At 43.0% G+C, this 16665-nt stretch overlaps 1 protein-coding gene across 2 annotated transcripts in view; it reads right to left on the bottom strand.

Annotated features, from left to right (window-relative positions):
- Positions 1-16319, bottom strand: part of WASL (WASP like actin nucleation promoting factor) — a 34875-nt gene extending 18556 nt beyond the window's left edge. For both annotated transcript variants that reach the window (XM_083574572.1, XM_083574573.1), the window contains exons 1-4: positions 15549-16319; positions 1480-1614; positions 752-838; positions 164-260 (exon numbers count right to left, since the gene is read on the bottom strand). In XM_083574572.1, the coding sequence (XP_083430698.1) occupies positions 164-260; positions 752-838; positions 1480-1614; positions 15549-15662 (433 nt within the window). In that variant the 5' untranslated portion in view covers positions 15663-16319. The remainder of the gene's footprint in view (positions 1-163; positions 261-751; positions 839-1479; positions 1615-15548) is intronic.
- Positions 16320-16665: the final 346 nt, after the last annotated feature.

Genomic DNA, 16665 nt, shown 5'->3' with positions numbered 1-16665 from the left:
ATATTTATTGGTAACAACTATGTGTGCATGCCCCCCCTTCAATCTCTAACCTATTTCTTGAATCCAGAGAAGCTACACACTAAGGAGGTCAGTTTCTGCCTTAAGAATGTTATCTTCTAAGTTCTATACAAAGCAAAAATGTGTTGAAAAACCATGTATCTACCAGATTTTCGTTGCCGTCGTCCAATTAAGTCCGTCACTGTCTTCTGGAATTTTTTAGCTTCTTCTTCATTAGCAAAATTAAGACCCACCTGACATGCCTGAAAAACAATTGTTTTCTTATGAACATAAGTTTTCTAAGAAACTATATTAAGACCTGCAGGTTTTTTGCAATCTTAAATTAGTTTTTTTTAAAATCTTAGATTGCTTTGAGAAATTAGGTACTGAGCAACTAACAAATGTAATAAATAATAATAAACACTAGATGTACCAAGGGGATTTCAGTTTGTCGCTGACAACTGCTACTGACTTCAATATGTATAAGGTGTGCCTATCCATTCCCCTGAATTTTACTCATATGGTTATAAGATGAAGGAAAACAAATCTGTAAAAAATAATGAATTCATTTGACATTAACTTCTTAATACAAATTATCAGGAAAGCTGCATAGTTCTTTATATTACTTGATTTAGAGAATAAAAGAGAGACTGTGCAGGTGTAAATATACCTGGCAGCACAAACTGACAGGACCATTTTATTCCTTTTAATGTTGTTACAGAGATAACTATGCAAAATACAGCAAAATACTTACGTCTCCAGCAAAGGTATGAAAATATGGTCTAGGACTATTATATACAAAATTATTATACAATTCTTGTTCCCACAACTGTTTTCCATCCTAAAGAAAAATGGAAGGGGGAAAAAAAGACACTGAGAAAAGTGACTGCAGACACATACTTATATGACTTCTGCATGCTGGCAAACTTTCTGCTTCCTATCAGTTGACTACATCCAAGATATTCTTAAGAGAGGACTCCACGCCATCTTCTTGAAAAGCAAAGAGCCAACACTATGCTGAGGACAAAGCCATTAAGTTGCATTGCTTCTTGGCTACCTGCACTTTGCCATCATTTATATATCGTGGATTTAGATATATGCTTAAGTTGTTCCATACAATAAAATATTAATTTTCAGATTGACCTTTTATTCAGCAGTTCTCGTTGCCAAACTGTCAGTCTACAGCTCAACAGCTTGCTAATTGAGCTACGAGAACTTCTGCAGCAAGATCAGGAAGCAAAGCTCTGGCTTTCCACATGCTTCTCCTCCCAAGTACATTTATTTCTTTAGACCCATGTGTTCCTACTTTTTAAGTGTGATCAACATGCGCCACAGAGCTGAAACATATCACACACTCATTTCTGTTTCTACAGTTTAACAATTCGTTAATACATAAATCAGAGGCATGCTATTCAACACATTTGGACAAATTAAGACAAGCACAAGCATATCTTAGAGATGGCAAAAGGAGGAGAATCTCACCTTAATATCATATATTCTGATAAAATAAGACCTTTGTGGATTGTCTTTTACAAGGCAAGCTACGCCGCAGCACTTCTTCGACCACATAGCATTGCGATCTGCTGCATAAATCTGAACAATTGCAGAAGACATTGTCTAAAAAAGAAGAAAAGTTTTGTTAAGACTTGAGAGCTCATCATCATCATGCGACCTTCATATGTACAAACATGTAATTGTTTATGAAGCTGTGTAGAGCTTCATAAAATATGGTGCTTGTTCTGGTTAGCACTGCTGGAAATCTAACCAAACAACACCTATGAAAAATACAGTAAGGATGCTGCTTTTGCCTGAGCGATATTTTAAACAGATACAGTCCTGTCAATAGTAGAGCGCCAACCTTTGTTGAAAGGCACTATAAAATCCCACTTGGATTGCTACTACTGGGTAGCAAGGTTTCACAGAAACTTAGCACACACAGGATTTAATTCATTCAACGATGAATAGTCCAACACTGAACAAGAATATTCAACAAAAGAAATTCTTGTTTGGACAGCAAGTTATCAAGTTCCTCCATAGTCCTTAGGACGGTGAACCAAGCAGTTTGTGGAAGAGTAAAAAAGAACTTGGGAGTAATGGCTCAGACTCCATTATTCAGTAATGCATTTAAAACTGGAAGCTGCATTAGTTTTATAATCATCACAGGCTCAAAGGAGGTGAAAAATAGCAAATGTGATAATATCTAGCTTCTCATTTGCTGGATATAGGGATGTAAGTTAGATAATACAGTACAGAAGTGACTTTTCTTATGAGCTTCTGGAACCCATTTCCTCTCAACTTTTTCTTATATTGACCAGTTGCATGTTGAACTACATAACAGCAATAAAAATTAGTATCAGAATACACCATGACAAAGAGCTACAAGCCCTTAAGTCAATAAATCTATCTTTGTGGGGTTTTTAAATATATATATTCGTTATCAGGGGCACAAAAATATCTTCAACATTTGGAAGCCTACAAAGAACAAGGGGACACACCTGAGAGCAACAGTAAGGGGAAATGCTTTGCTAGCATCCTAATTGTTCTTTTCTTTCTTCCTTCTCTCTCCCCACAGAGCAGAGCTTTTCAAGCTGTGTTGCGACAGGTTAGTGTGTCAGCTGCAGTGTGTAGGTGTGTCACACAAATGGTCCCCGCATGCCTCCTGGGGCTGGAGAGGGGTTAGTTTAACCTCTGGTTTGCTAGTAAAACTGAATTACTGTGTCACGAAACGATGCATGCCTAAAAAGTGTGTCACCAACATAAAAAGTTTTGAAAGCTCTGGCTTAAAGTCAGGGCTCCACCCTACCTGGAGATTATAACCTTGGACTTGAGACCCCTTCCACCACCAAGTGGTTGCTTAGTTACGATTAGTAACCAAGGAAACGAAGCTGTGGAAGTGGATGGTGGCAGCCGGTCCCACAAACAGTAGTGCTGAAGGGTGGAAAAAAAACCTGCTCCCAGCACCAGGGACTAATTTCTCAGGTGCCGGGGATGATCAGATAACTGGACTTTTATAACCCTTCTGAAAATATCAAACATTTACCTACACTGCAGTTTACAGACTTCATTGCAACTCTGGTTCTGCAAGACTGGATAGCATATGCTATTTGCACTCTCTCCTTTCAAGGTTCATTGAAGTCTAGACACGACTGGCAGAATTTGAGATTTATTCAGAACAGGCTTTCCCTCTCAAGGGCTGGAGCAGCCAACATGAATCCAAGGCAGCCTTTAAGAACAGGTATCTTGCAAATTCCGACTACCTAATACAAAGTTGGTTATTGCTAATACTGCTTAAATGATAATCCTTTCCTAATATTGAAAGATTCATGGTCCTTTGAATGATCTACTCTAAGAGATGGGTTCTAATGCAGCACTTCAAAGCGGCCGGCATAATTTGTATGTCACTTTTCTGCAAAATTGTGGCCGAAGCAGTCCAAAGCACATCAAATGAACAAGTGTAACGGTTAACAAAAAAAATAGACAACAAGAAATAATTGCAATGCTATTAATACCAAAAAGCCCACCTATCCACACAATGTTGTATAAAACAATACAGATACACTAACCTAACAGCTTAAAATTAAACAGAAAAAAATAATGTCTACTACAGAGATAAAATTGGGGGTGAGGGGATTACCATTCTAAAAAGACATTTCTCAGAAGCTCACATTAACTATCCTACATTCATTGGAGTGTAGCCACACTTACCACTTAAGGAACCCTTCCCTCCCACCCAAGGCTGCTACCGCTGTGAGGCCAATTCCTTACATAAGCAGTGGAACAATACCTGCAATTCCACCCACAAGCATTCCTGGGAGTTGTTTCACAGAGGAATGCCCTTGAGATGCCTTTAGACAGGGCTCTAGGCAGAGACAGGTAGAGCTCACCCTGCTCAGGCCCAGGTCACAGAGGGGTGGACTTGCCCACAGGTGACCTCTGGGATGGGGCGAGCATTTGTGGAGCAGTGGATGAAGTGGACGACCGCCAGGGGAGCAATGCACACCCCACCTGTGGCCGCAGAAGAAATGACCCCAAACATAAGGATGTAGAGGTGGCCCATCTGCCAATCCCCTCCCCATCATTCTTGTACTTTGGGTTAGAATCTAGTTAACTTGAACAAGATAGTTCCTGAATCCTTTTGACCATTGTTTTAATAGAAAAGCAGTTGCTACCTGGTAAACTAGCAAAATGTATTGATTTAAATCTAAACAAGTACAAACGAAAGCTCTCTTCGTGTTAACAGGGTTATTCTGTCTCCTCCTCGCTGCTGCAGCACTTCATGAAAAGCCACTCTCTGTAGGTCAGGAAGCCAGAACTGTGTTGCTGGGGATTATAACTAGAGGAAAACCTGAAGGTAATAGGGGCACTCCTACCCTTGCATCAGTGAGGTGCTGTGTTGTGTTGGAAATATTTCAGTACCTTAAAGAAAGGCAGTCAAGCCATAAAATACTGTATTCTGACAAACGTTTTGACAGAAACTACCTGATGCTATTTATACTGTATTAGAAAGACCTAACTGACTTTTTGACTTATGGTGCTGGAGGAGACTCTTGAGAGTCCCATGGACTGCAAGAAGATCAAACCTATCCATTCTTAAGGAAATCAGCCCTGAGTGCTCACTGGAAGGACAGATCCTGAAGCTGAGGCTCCAATACTTTGGCCACCTCATGAGAAGAGAAGACTCCCTGGAAAAGACCCTGATGTTGGGAAAGATGGAGGGCACAAGGAGAAGGGGCGACAGAGGACAAGATGGTTGGATAGTGTTCTCGAAGCTACTAGCATGAGTTTGACCAAACTGCGGGAGGCAGTGGAAGACAGAAATGCCTGGCGTGCTCTGGTCCATGGGGTCACGAAGAGTCGGACACGACTAAACAACAACAACAACAACAACTGACTTTGAAAGGCACAAGTCTGAAAATATGCTAACTCCACAGTGTCTACCAATTTGGACCACCTAAACCAGAGGTACTCAACATGGTGTCTTCCATATGTTGTTGGATTATAATCCCACCACCCCTGCCCATACCTGCATGGGGCTGCTGACAGTTGCAGTTCCAGTATCTGGAGGCATTGGCTACCTCTGATTTTATAGCTTACCCTGCATTTGATAGAATCAAATAATCAATATTCTGCTCTTTGCTATATTGTTTAGGTGTTGTATAATAAAAAGCTAGCGGTTCAATAAAGACAGCAAAAACAAGTAGTGACTCAGGACATTTGTTTCTAGTACTTAATATGTATATGTGTATATGTTGCATATCATTACATTAAATTTGATCACGGACTGGAAATATTCAGCAGTGACTGATAAATGAAAGTCTTTTATGTGTGTAGTATAATTTCTCTACCCAATCAAAAGCCTTTTCAGCCTTAAGAATGAAAGACAAAGCAAATTAACACCTTTATGAAGATATACAAGTCTTAGTATGGCTAATTTTATATAAAGTCCCAACTTTCTTCAAAGTGGTTTATGAAGTTTATAGCGATTCAAAAATAAATTTATCATTTTTTTTGTAGTGGGAGAATGGTCTTGTGACTGATCTTCACTTGGGGTTGCAACTACCACTAGTTTGACAAGGCTTCAGGGTATGGCATTTCCTAGCAATTAAAAAAATAGCATCTTACATTTCCTAACAATTAAAAATATTAGTCATCATTTGACCAATTTAATCTAGGTCTTAGAGAGACCTGTTCAACAGCACAGGTGTTAAAGAAATACAAAACCATATGGACAGCTGGCATTTCACATTATCTACATGTATACAGGCTCATCAACATTTCCAGTTACAGGACTTTAGCTAGCACAGCTGGAGAAGACTTTTGTCATGAAACCTCGTTGTGCGCAAAACAAAAATGTGATCCTACTGAATTTTAAAGTGAACTAGAATACACCATTATTTGAAGAACAACTTCTCTAGATTTCGCGCTACCCCCATGCTGGGTCTTGGATGCGATGTCCAAGTGGGGAGGAAGGAATGGCAACTCTGATAAGTTTTTTACCTCCCCGCACCCCTCAGGAAGAGGTTGTGGCTGAGGTTACAGAAACCAGCAAACCAATTCCTGCAGACCACAACCCTCTTCCTCTTAAAGCCCAAGGAAGTTCCTTGTAGATAAAGCAGAAGTAATCACTCAAAGTGGCAAAGTCTCTCACACACTATGAGTACAGGCTATTGCCAAGCTGCAAAGAAAAAGGAAGTTAATTTGTGGTATTTCACCCAAAGCCACAATACTACAGGATGATTCTGGCCCTTGCAATTGTAACCACAGAACAGGCATTGCAGATCCTCCGTTTCTGCAGTAATACATCTTTCTGACCTTGAAAACATCAGCAAGCAATTTCAAATTGATTTGGATCAATGAGTGGACCAAAGCTTAGATTAAAAATATTTTGAGACTCTCCCAAATTAATATTTTTCATGAGCTATGCTCCAATTCAGAAATATTTAAAATGTACTCCCCATTCCTTACATACTGAAACACAATCATACCCCAGCACATAGAAGAACCTCAAGCTGAGGTTCTTCCAGTTCATCAGGCCTCTCTATCTGCCCCTTGGGACTATTTTCAGGTCATGCCTCTCAACAGCCCTGCTCCACATTATCTATCCTCAAGCGCTTTTAAATGAATGGAAGAGGTTCCTGAACTGTGACCATGCTTCTTGCTTGCCTGGATAGGAGAATGGAGAGATGCGTGTAAGTATATGGGGGGGGGGGGAGGACCACTACTTTTGCATAGCTGAGACACAGCCCACAGTGCAAGTTTAACGGTCACATCTATAGTTCCACACACTTTTACCTCTGTCCCCATCTACCTCTGGCATTCAGCCCATGGAGGACTGCCTACTGTATTGATTGGTAAAAGCAAAAAGCTCCCAACGGATCTCTCCAAAATGGATAAATGGTCAAAAGTGGTTCAATGTAAGCATGCATTAAGTGGTGCAACCTTTCAGGCAAAAATAAATTCTAACACACGCATACGTTGATGGGCTCTCAGGCGGTGCTGACTTGACAGAAAGGATCTTGGGGTTGTGGCAGATAATGCAATGTAAGTGCAGACTTAATACGTGGTGGCTGCGGAAAGCGGTGAATGCCACGTCAAGGATTAGGAGGAAAGGGATTGAAAATAGAGCTGTCAGTATTGTAATTCCTTTAATCAAATCATGCCACACCATATTCAAAATACTGTATGGTTCTAGTCGCTACATCTATGGGCAGTGACAAACACAACCCCCACAGTCAGTGTTGAGTTGTGGATGGTTCTAAAACTCAATGCAACTAGGGGGAAGAGTCACACCCATCTCTGCTGGAGCTGGTTATCTGGGCAGTGGGTGACAGCAGGTGTTTCAATGCATGTGTTTGCTGTCCACTGCTCCCAAAAGCCTAATCTCTATCTAGCTCCAAAGTGAATGGATGGAACCAGGCTGTGGCGGTCAAGGTACTCAGAGCACTATGTCGCCCCAAAGAGTCCTTGCTACCCTTCCCCACCTAGACAGGGTGGCCACAAGCAGGGTTCTGCTGAATATCTGAGGCCCTACAAGGACAGCACAACTACGTATTGTTACTCACTTCCAAGTAGAAATGAATAGGTCTGTAGTAAAGGAAGGGGGGCAAGGTCATGGAATCCAGAAACTTTTGTCTTCACTATTGAGAATAGGCAAAACTCGTGGATCCCTGCTGGTAAGTGAATTTAGAATTGTTGGAGTTCTACAAGATCTCCTCCTCCTCATAGATTGTTCATGATTTACATCAAGCTGCACCTGGCTGCTACAAATGCTGTACAGTATAGCAACACAAAAGGGCAATAGATTTAACCAAAAAACAAGACAAGAAAAGGTGGGATAGACCTTGAGATGCATCATCTTTGCTTACAGAAAAATCCACTTTATCGTGATGCAATAAAGTTACTCTAAATAACTGTAATCAGTTATTTTTAACTTTGCAATTTTAGGCAAATCAATGTAGCAAACTATACACAAGACCGTGACTACAGTAGTTTATTATTTTAAGAACTCGAAGAAAAACGTAGCAGCAAAACTTTGTAAAAGTAAAAACAAGCAGTACTATAAACAACAAGTCCATTCTATGTCTGGTTTATTACAAGTCTTATTCCCAGCTTTGCTTTTAAGTCAAACAGAGACCAGGGCTACCACTTACATAAAGGCTTTACATAAAAGCTTTACAGAATTGCCAGGCCATGATCAAACTGGTAGACAATCAGGACCACAGACACAGGACAGAGGAGTCTTTGACCCTTTGCAGTTATTCCAGAACCCTACACCCAACTTCCAGTATTCATCTTTAAAGCTTTTAACTTTCTCACCTTTGGGAGAAGAAAACCATACTGGCAAGATTGTAGGCAACTGCTGGGGGCAGGGGGAGGAAGGGGGGAGGAGAGAAATAGATTGTGGCTTCTAGTTGTGACAAACACAATTGTTTAACTGATCAACAGACAGGTATTCCAAACCTAGCACAGACAGTTTCCTTTACTTCTTTTCTAAACAAATCATGTTTTACAAAGGGTATTTCTTTTTTGTTGTTTTCTTTTTTAAAAAAAAATTGTTGCATTATTAACCCAATGAAGTTTTGAAGCTGCTTTGCATACAATCCTGTACTGTCCATACTCAAGACAATGCTGTCCTGCAGGCCAATCCTTCAGGGGAAGCTGGGGGAAGCTATACCCCAGCTTTGTTGTTCACAAGTGCCCTTTGTCAGGAAGCCTCATACAAAATATGCAGAGGACTAATACCAATTGCAAACAATTTCAAAATGCAATCCTATCATGGGCCAAAGCAATACACAGCAAAATAAAGAGTTTTCCAGGCCTCCTAGTATCTTAGTCCTTGGACCGATTATATCGGTCTCACCAAAGATCTCTGTAAGCTGGCCTTTTCAGGTAAAGAGCAGGCTAAAAACGTTTCAAATTATAACTCTTTTTTTAACAAATGAAGATTGACAATAAAAGCAGTTGCATGCCCTCGCTCTAGGCTTCCGAAAAACGAGACAACCTGTTCAATCTTTTAACAGCACAAAATCATCTCATCACTCTTTTATTCACAGTATGGAAGGGGAAGGAGGCGGCAAATGGCAAGCATGCCGAAAGCAATGCAAACCCACACGCTAGAGAACACTGAAAGGGAGTACATAATAGACACCCCTTGCTAAGCTACAACCACCACGAATTTATACATAAAGCCAGAACATAAAGGTATTTAAAAAATCCTACTGGAATGGCTTATTTAACACCAAGGCCACATGATGTTCATGCTCAGTTTTCTGAAAGTACTGCCCTTAATTCCACAAGGCTGCTCTTACAAAAGTCTGATGAAACAGAACAGTTGCTGCTACTTTCGCACACACTTAATAAAATGCATGAATCCCACATGAACCCTGATTCAAGCACCTTCCTCTCACAGAAAATGGGGATTCCGCATACGCACTTGTATAGCTCAACTGCTACTGCTAAATCGCAGGCAGAAAATTGAGATGGGTATTTAGCAAGAACTCACACTACCTTTCCTGGTGCTCAGGTCTGTGTGCTGCTACTGTTTAAAAAAATTCCATAACTGAAGACAATGCAAATCCCACTTTTTCCTTCCCCAATGAGTGTCCAATACAAACTGGGAAAGAATGGCAAAAATTTAACTGCAGCCTCCTCGTCTAAGAATGAACAATGCCTACTACTTCTGTATTATCTGAAAGTGTGTCTTAAACACCAACTTTCCATAGTACAATCCAGTCAACAGAACAGTAACAGCAGAATCCTGATATCATTGACTGTATTGTATTTCCACAGCATAGCTGGATGCCAGAAGTAAGGGGGAGGACGAGGAACAGAGTGAAAGTGTGAAGAGTTAAGCATCTGGAAAAGGAACAAGTACAGATGCAAAAAAATTACAAAACAATGTTGCAAGTCATGAATCCTGGCTACCACTGGAAACTAGGGCTCATTAAGGCGACTCAGGGGAGGCCACAGATAGATCTGTCAATATTAGACAAATGAAGGTGTTATATAGTATGACACTGTTTCTTTGAAGATCATTTAGACAAACTAGCATATTGCATGCATATTCTGCAGACATGTATTTCACTCAACCTGCAGTGTGAGCTAATCAATATTATTTTTCTAAAGCCTTCTGATGTCTTTCAACTGCTGAAGTGGACATACTGAACCAGGGCCTCACTTAACTGTTTCAGTTACGAAACAAAAATGGCATAGGTTATAGCAATGTACTGGGCTAGCAATAAATGAAATTTAAAAAAAGGAAAAAATGGAACCCAGACCTAGGATACTAGCTTTTGCTTTCATAAAACCAAGACAAACATACAACTGATTGCGTAGTTGTAAATATATCTGCAGCATGCTTTTGTGTGAGCAGCAGCATGAGAGGAGCCCCAAGTTAACAAAAATGAAACCAAAATTGGAATAGTAACATCTGTCTGAAGCTGGTACAGGACCTGATGGTGAAAGGTGTTCAGCGATTGCAGTATTGAGCTTGAGAATCAATTTGCCTTTCTGCAGTAACAGGCTAATGTCTTTTTTCTCCATATATATTTCTTACATAAGCAGAAGATGGAGTGGCAATTTCTGTGTGATATTCCTCATTTGGAACATAGGATATTGCCAGACTACTTGTCCATCTAGACCAGGTGTGGGCAGTCTTTGGCCATCCACATGGAAATTACAGCTCCCATCCCTGGCCATTGGGCTAGCTTGCTGGGGCTGATGGGAGTTGTTCAACATCTGGAGGGCCAAAGGTTCCCCACACCTGATCTAAACTAGACTAATACTGCCTGATCTAGACTAATACTGCCTACTCTGAAGAGCAGCAGCTCCAGGGATTCACAAAAAAGGGCTTTTTCCATTCCTTCTCCCTGATCCTTTTAACCAGAGATCCAGCCTGGGACTTCCCTGCACACCATGCATGTACACTTAGTGTTATATATGCATTACAGTTCTAACTGTTGGAAAGGTGAAGAGAAAATTCACTCTGTCTTTTTCAGAATTGTAAGATTCTCATCAACATATAAATAATAATTTTATTATTTATACCCTGCTCATCTGGCTGGGTTTCCCCAGCCACTCTGGGGAAGTCTGCAAATAAATCAGTTTCAAAGAGAATTTTAGCAACCTCATCAATAGGATGTCCCAAACACCGTGCCCCTCAGATGCCTAGAATTTGAAATATGTTTTCAGCCTCGAAGAACTGGGACCTAGTATTTTAATTATTTTCTTCTAATATGACACACATTCAACCTCCTGTAATACTATAAGGGTATACCACCTAATTTTCATAGCAAACTGCTAACTTGCTCTAAAATTGCTCACACGTTTGTGAGGAGTCTTCAGGTAGCCTAAATATTTATTCGCTGCAGTTAGCAACACATTTTACTTAGGCTTCCTGCAGTGTTGACACCTAATTGACTAAGACTTCCATAGTTTATAAACTATATGAATAACATGGTGGGTTTTTAATGAAAATAAAAGCATGCTTTTATTTTCTTTGGGGGCTTTTTGATAACTCATGCACATCCTCAGAAGAGGCATTTCTTTGTGTGCAATTGAAGCTGCCTTAAACCAATTCAGTTCAGTAGTTAATCTAGCTCAGTACTTTCTAGTAATACTGGGACGCGGGTGGCGCTGTGGTCTAAACTACAGAGCCTGGGGCTTGCTGATCAGAAGGTCAGCGGTTCAAATCCCCGTGACGGGGTGAGCTCTCGTTGTTCGGTCCCTGCTCCTGCCAACCTAGCAGTTCAAAAGCACGTCAAGTAGATAAATAGGTACCGCTCCGGTAGGAAGGTAAACTGTGTTTCTGTGCGCTGCTCTGGTTTGCCAGAAGCTGCTTAGTCATGCTGGCCACATGACCTGGAAGTTGTCTGCGGACAAACGCCTACTCCCTCGGCATGTAAAAGGAGATGAGCGCCGCAACCCCAGAGTCATCCGCGACTGGACTTAACGGTCAGGGGTCCATTTACCTTTACTGTCTAGACATGCTGGCAGTGACTTTCAGGATTTCAAACAGTCTTTCCCAGATCTACCTGGAGATGCCAGGAATGAATGTGAAACCCTTGGCACACGAAGCCTGTGCTCTTCTTCCCAAGGGAGAAGGAGCGGATCCTTTTAACATATGCCTACCACCTACACTATTTTCTTGTATTTTTTAAAAAAATTAAATGGATACTTTAAGAAATATGACAGATTAAATCAGGCTACTTTTTTAAGACGGTGCAATAGTTTTTAACCAATCAAAAGCACAGCCCTATCTTTAACTAAGAAGTAAGCTCCACTGGATTCAATGGAGTTTACTCCAAGGTAAAGATTTATAGGACTGCCGCCTAAGTTTGATAAACATTGCAGCCCTTGCAGGTATCCTTTTACCACTAGAATCTAATGAAACAATTACTGCATTCTTTTACCAAAAGTTCCAAATTTTATAACTTTGAAAGTCAGAAAAATGCCTGCTCAATCTTAGCAATTGTTTCAGCTGCCTAGTCCTCAACCTAATGTAGTGACTGTGCAAAAGAAAAAAAGGGGGGAGGGTTGCTAATGGCACTATTAACATTGAGGGTGGGGCACACTCTCCTGCATTGCACCAACTGGCAAGGGAGTTGGCATTAAGCCACTCAGCCCAGTTAAGGTAAATAGTACTTCAACATACCCTAGAGGAATTTACACCCTCCCTGGCAAGTCTCAGCATCCCCAGGGAATAGCATAATGCCACTGCCAGCATCCTTTCGACAGTATTGACACTCTTTTGGCATTACATTTTGCTTTTAGCATTATATTTTGCCTATGTGCCGAGGCCCTTTACGTAATACCAGTGTGCAAAAGTCATTAGAGTCACTATGGAAGAGTGGACAATTAGGTAGGGCTCAGGAGAAGAGTAAGAAGAATTACCGTAGTTCAGAAGAAGGGTGCCTTACTACTGGCGTTGTGGTGAACCTGTAATGTTGAGACTCCAGCTCCCATCAACTCCAGCCAGGCACGGCCAATAGGAGGAGATGATGGGAACTGTAGTCCCCCCCCCCCTCTCTTGTAGTAGCATTTACTACCATTAGTCTTAATGGTCTCAAGAAATAACTAATAACCTCAGACTCTGAATACTTTCTACTGCAAGGGAAATAATGGAAGAGTATGGTCAGAATTCACTGATTCCTACTGACATTTGAGATAGATCTATAATATAAGCCAGTTTTCACTGAGGCATAGCTGGAGGCAATGATTTGTAGTGTGCCGCATCTACCCAAGTAATTCTAGAGCTAAAAAATAAATAAATCAAGCCTTCCACAGATGCTAGTAAATTACTACAATCTTTACTGGACCTTTTATCTCTCCCTAACATGTCTTACTTTTGTTGGTTTTCTACAATCCAGTGCTGGGTTGTTAATCCCTGTTCTAATGCCCTAACTTCTTGCTGTGATATACCTAGTTATTGTAATTTTTTATCTGTGCTGTTTCTTTCCTGGTAACCTTACATTACAACTCAATTAAATCAGAACAAGTCTTTAGCGGCTCGCTCACAAGAAGATTTACTATTTATATTTACGTTTTAGAAAATAAAACAATGGCCCGGAAGAATAGATTAATTTAGACAATGACATGGGCCCAAACATTACATGATGGTGATGGTGATGTATTACTGCCCTTCATCGTAAGATCTCAGGGCAGTTCACAGAATAAAATACGAGCCAAAAACAGGATGATACTGTATTTCTTGGGATTTACTTTGTCTAAGAAATTGGAAAAAGAGCAAAAAGTTTCAGTGCAAGGCTTTGAACAGTATTAGTAACAATGTTGGGTGCCCAATAACAATAAAAGCAAATGTCAGAATTCTTAAGCTTGCAAATACCTACACGATACTAATAATTAGGACTAAAAAAAAGAAATCTACCAAGGATTTCAGTCTTTTTAAAAGATCCCTCAGTGAAGTGTATCTACGTGGGTGCATCTGCCATGTCAGCCTATTGTTTAAAGGGAAACAAAACAGAGTACATTCTGGTTTTGCCTGGCCCAGATCATACCACTTTGTTTCCTGAAAGTTCACGAAATCCTACAGGTGCAATCCAGGCAGACCGATTCAGGCCTGCTCTAACCTGCTGAACTTTTCCACGAAGCGTTGCAACAGCTCTATGACTGACACACTCCTACCGCAGAGCATTACTGGGACTGCCCTTTTCAAAATATACCTGTCAAGAGAGAAGCATAGAGGAAGTGGGAGAGCAAGTAACCAGTAGGAACCAGCTAACAGCAGCCGAGCAGTATCATTGCAGCTCACACCTGTGCAAAACAAGCGAAGTGCTGTGACTGTACACCTGTGAAAGACGTGTCCCTGGAGTCCCCTGCCAGATCTATTTCCTCCTGCAAACACAGAGCAGTGCCAAAGTGCAACCCAACTAAGGGGGCACCTGGAAGGGAACACAGAGAGGTGGGGCAGTGATAGCACCGACTATTTTTCCTGGCACAGTGTTGCTTGCAGCTGTACTCACCTGTGCCCCACATTCCCCCCACTCACCGGACCAAAAAAAGGAAATGCTGCTGAACGCCTCGCCCGAATGGAAGGAAAGGAACACACCTCCACCCCACACACCTTGCTTATTTCCCACTACGACAGCCGACGGCTGGGCAGGTTGAGAAAAAAGAAAGCAAGCAGCTGTTATGTGGAAAAGGCCTGGCAAGAAGCATTCCTGTTCTCCCAACCCCAGAAAGACCAGTAAGGCATCTGCCCCCACCCCCAATCTTGACCAAGAGAGGAAAGGGGCAGCCATCCCCATGGGAGTAGCTGGGGGTCCCGGGCAGCAGCTGCCCCCCCCCCCGAATCAAGTAAACAAACAGAAACACTTAGCTAAAAGTAGAAAATGCAGAAAGATTTGGACAGATTTTCCGAGCACTTGGGGTCAATAGAATGTAATTTAATCGTTGAGACATTTCATTCCGAATCTGCTAGAGTCAGAGGACGATGACAGGTGGGTGTCCAGCCCCCTCTAACATAAACCTTGGCTACTTGCCCTCCCCCCCCAAATATAAATCTCGACTACTTGTTCCAACATCAATCCTGACTACTTATCCCAACAAAATCTTGACTACCTGCCCCCCCCATAAACCCTGGCTACCTGCTCTCCCCCAACAAGCCCTGGCTACCTGCCCCCCCAAATCCTGACTACTTGTTCCAATATAAATCCTTGCTATCTGCCCCCCAACACCTGGCTATCTGCCCCCCAACATAAAATTCTGGTTACTTGCCCCCCCCCCGTAAAATAAATCCTGGCTATGTCTATGGGGCCCACCCCCCATTCTAAACCCTTTGCTCTCCACCCACCCAAATGCAGCAGCCCTCCCCCAAGTCGCAGGCAAATTTCCCCCACAGCAAGGCCCTCAGAGGTCAACGGGGCTCTGCTGGCCAAGCGTCCTGGAGCCCCAAGCCCTCCCTGAAGCCGCGTTCACACGCACACGCGTCCTGTACACATCCCCCCACGCCCAGCCCGGGGTGGTGGTGGTGGTAAACAAGGGCCACTTCGGGGTGTTTTTTCCAGGCCCGGCCCGGCCCTCTCCTCACTCACCACGCATTTCTTGCCCAGGAAGCCGAAGAGGCTCTCGTTCTCCTGCGGGGTGAGCAGCATGGAGCCCACATTGGTGATCCGCCGCGGCGGCGGAGGCTGCTGGTTGTTGCTCATCGCGCCGCTCCGAGATGCCGGCCGGCCGCTTCTGCTTCGGGGCTCCGGGCTCTCGTGGCGGCGGCGGCCGCGTCCCCCCGGCTCTCGACCAGCAGTGGCAGCCGCTTCCGCCCCGCTGGCTACTGCGGCAGCGGCGGCGGCGGCAGCATCGGGGCGGCGACCGGAGAGGGCGCTGAGGGGGCTGGGCGAGCTCTAGGCCGGAGCCCTTCCTCCTCCGCCTCCTCCTCGGCCTCTCGCTTCACTCCTTCCCCCCTCAAACGCCCCGCTTCGCCCCGGCTCGGGCCGAGCGATCCAACATGGCAGCAGGGGGGCGAGGCGGTGAGAGAGCGGGCGGCGTGAGGGGAAAGAACTCGGCCGCCGGGCCAGGGAAGCAGCGGCGGCGTCGGAGAGAGGCCCGTCCTTCCTCCTCGCCCTCCCTTTCCTGTTCCTTCTTCCCCGCCGGCCTGAGGAGGAGAAGGAGGAGGGGACTGAGTGGCGGCGGCTGCTCTGCTGCTTCTCGCCGCTGTTCCGCGCGGCCCGGTTAGTGGCGCGGCCCGCGGCCTGCGCTGCTTAAATACCGGCCGGGCTGGTCGAGCTTGACTCTCGCCGGGGCTGTCATGGGGAAAGAGGCGGCGGCGGCCGGGAGATGGAGAGGCGAGGCCGCCGCTCCTGGGTTGTTGGCCGGGGTGGGAGGAAGAGGATGGGTGGAAGTTCTTCTGCTGGATGGGGAGCAAACTGTGGATGATAATGATAACAGTAACAGCAACATTGTAAATAAATGAATAAATATCCTCACCATCAACATTGTAAATAAATAAACCTCATAACAACAATAACAATACATGTATTCTAAATAAATGAATAAATCTCATAATCTAACAACACTGCAAATAAATGAATAAATCTCACAACAACAATAACAACATTGTAAATAAATGAATAAATCTCATAATCAACAACATTGTAAATAAATGAACAAATCTCACAACAATATTCTAAATAAATGAATGAGTTATCATCAACA

Source organism: Podarcis filfolensis (genome assembly GCF_964270895.1).
Source record: "Podarcis filfolensis genome assembly, chromosome: 10".
In the NCBI taxonomy this organism is placed as follows: Eukaryota; Metazoa; Chordata; class Lepidosauria; order Squamata; family Lacertidae; genus Podarcis; species Podarcis filfolensis.
This window is presented reverse-complemented; position numbering and strand designations above follow the sequence as displayed.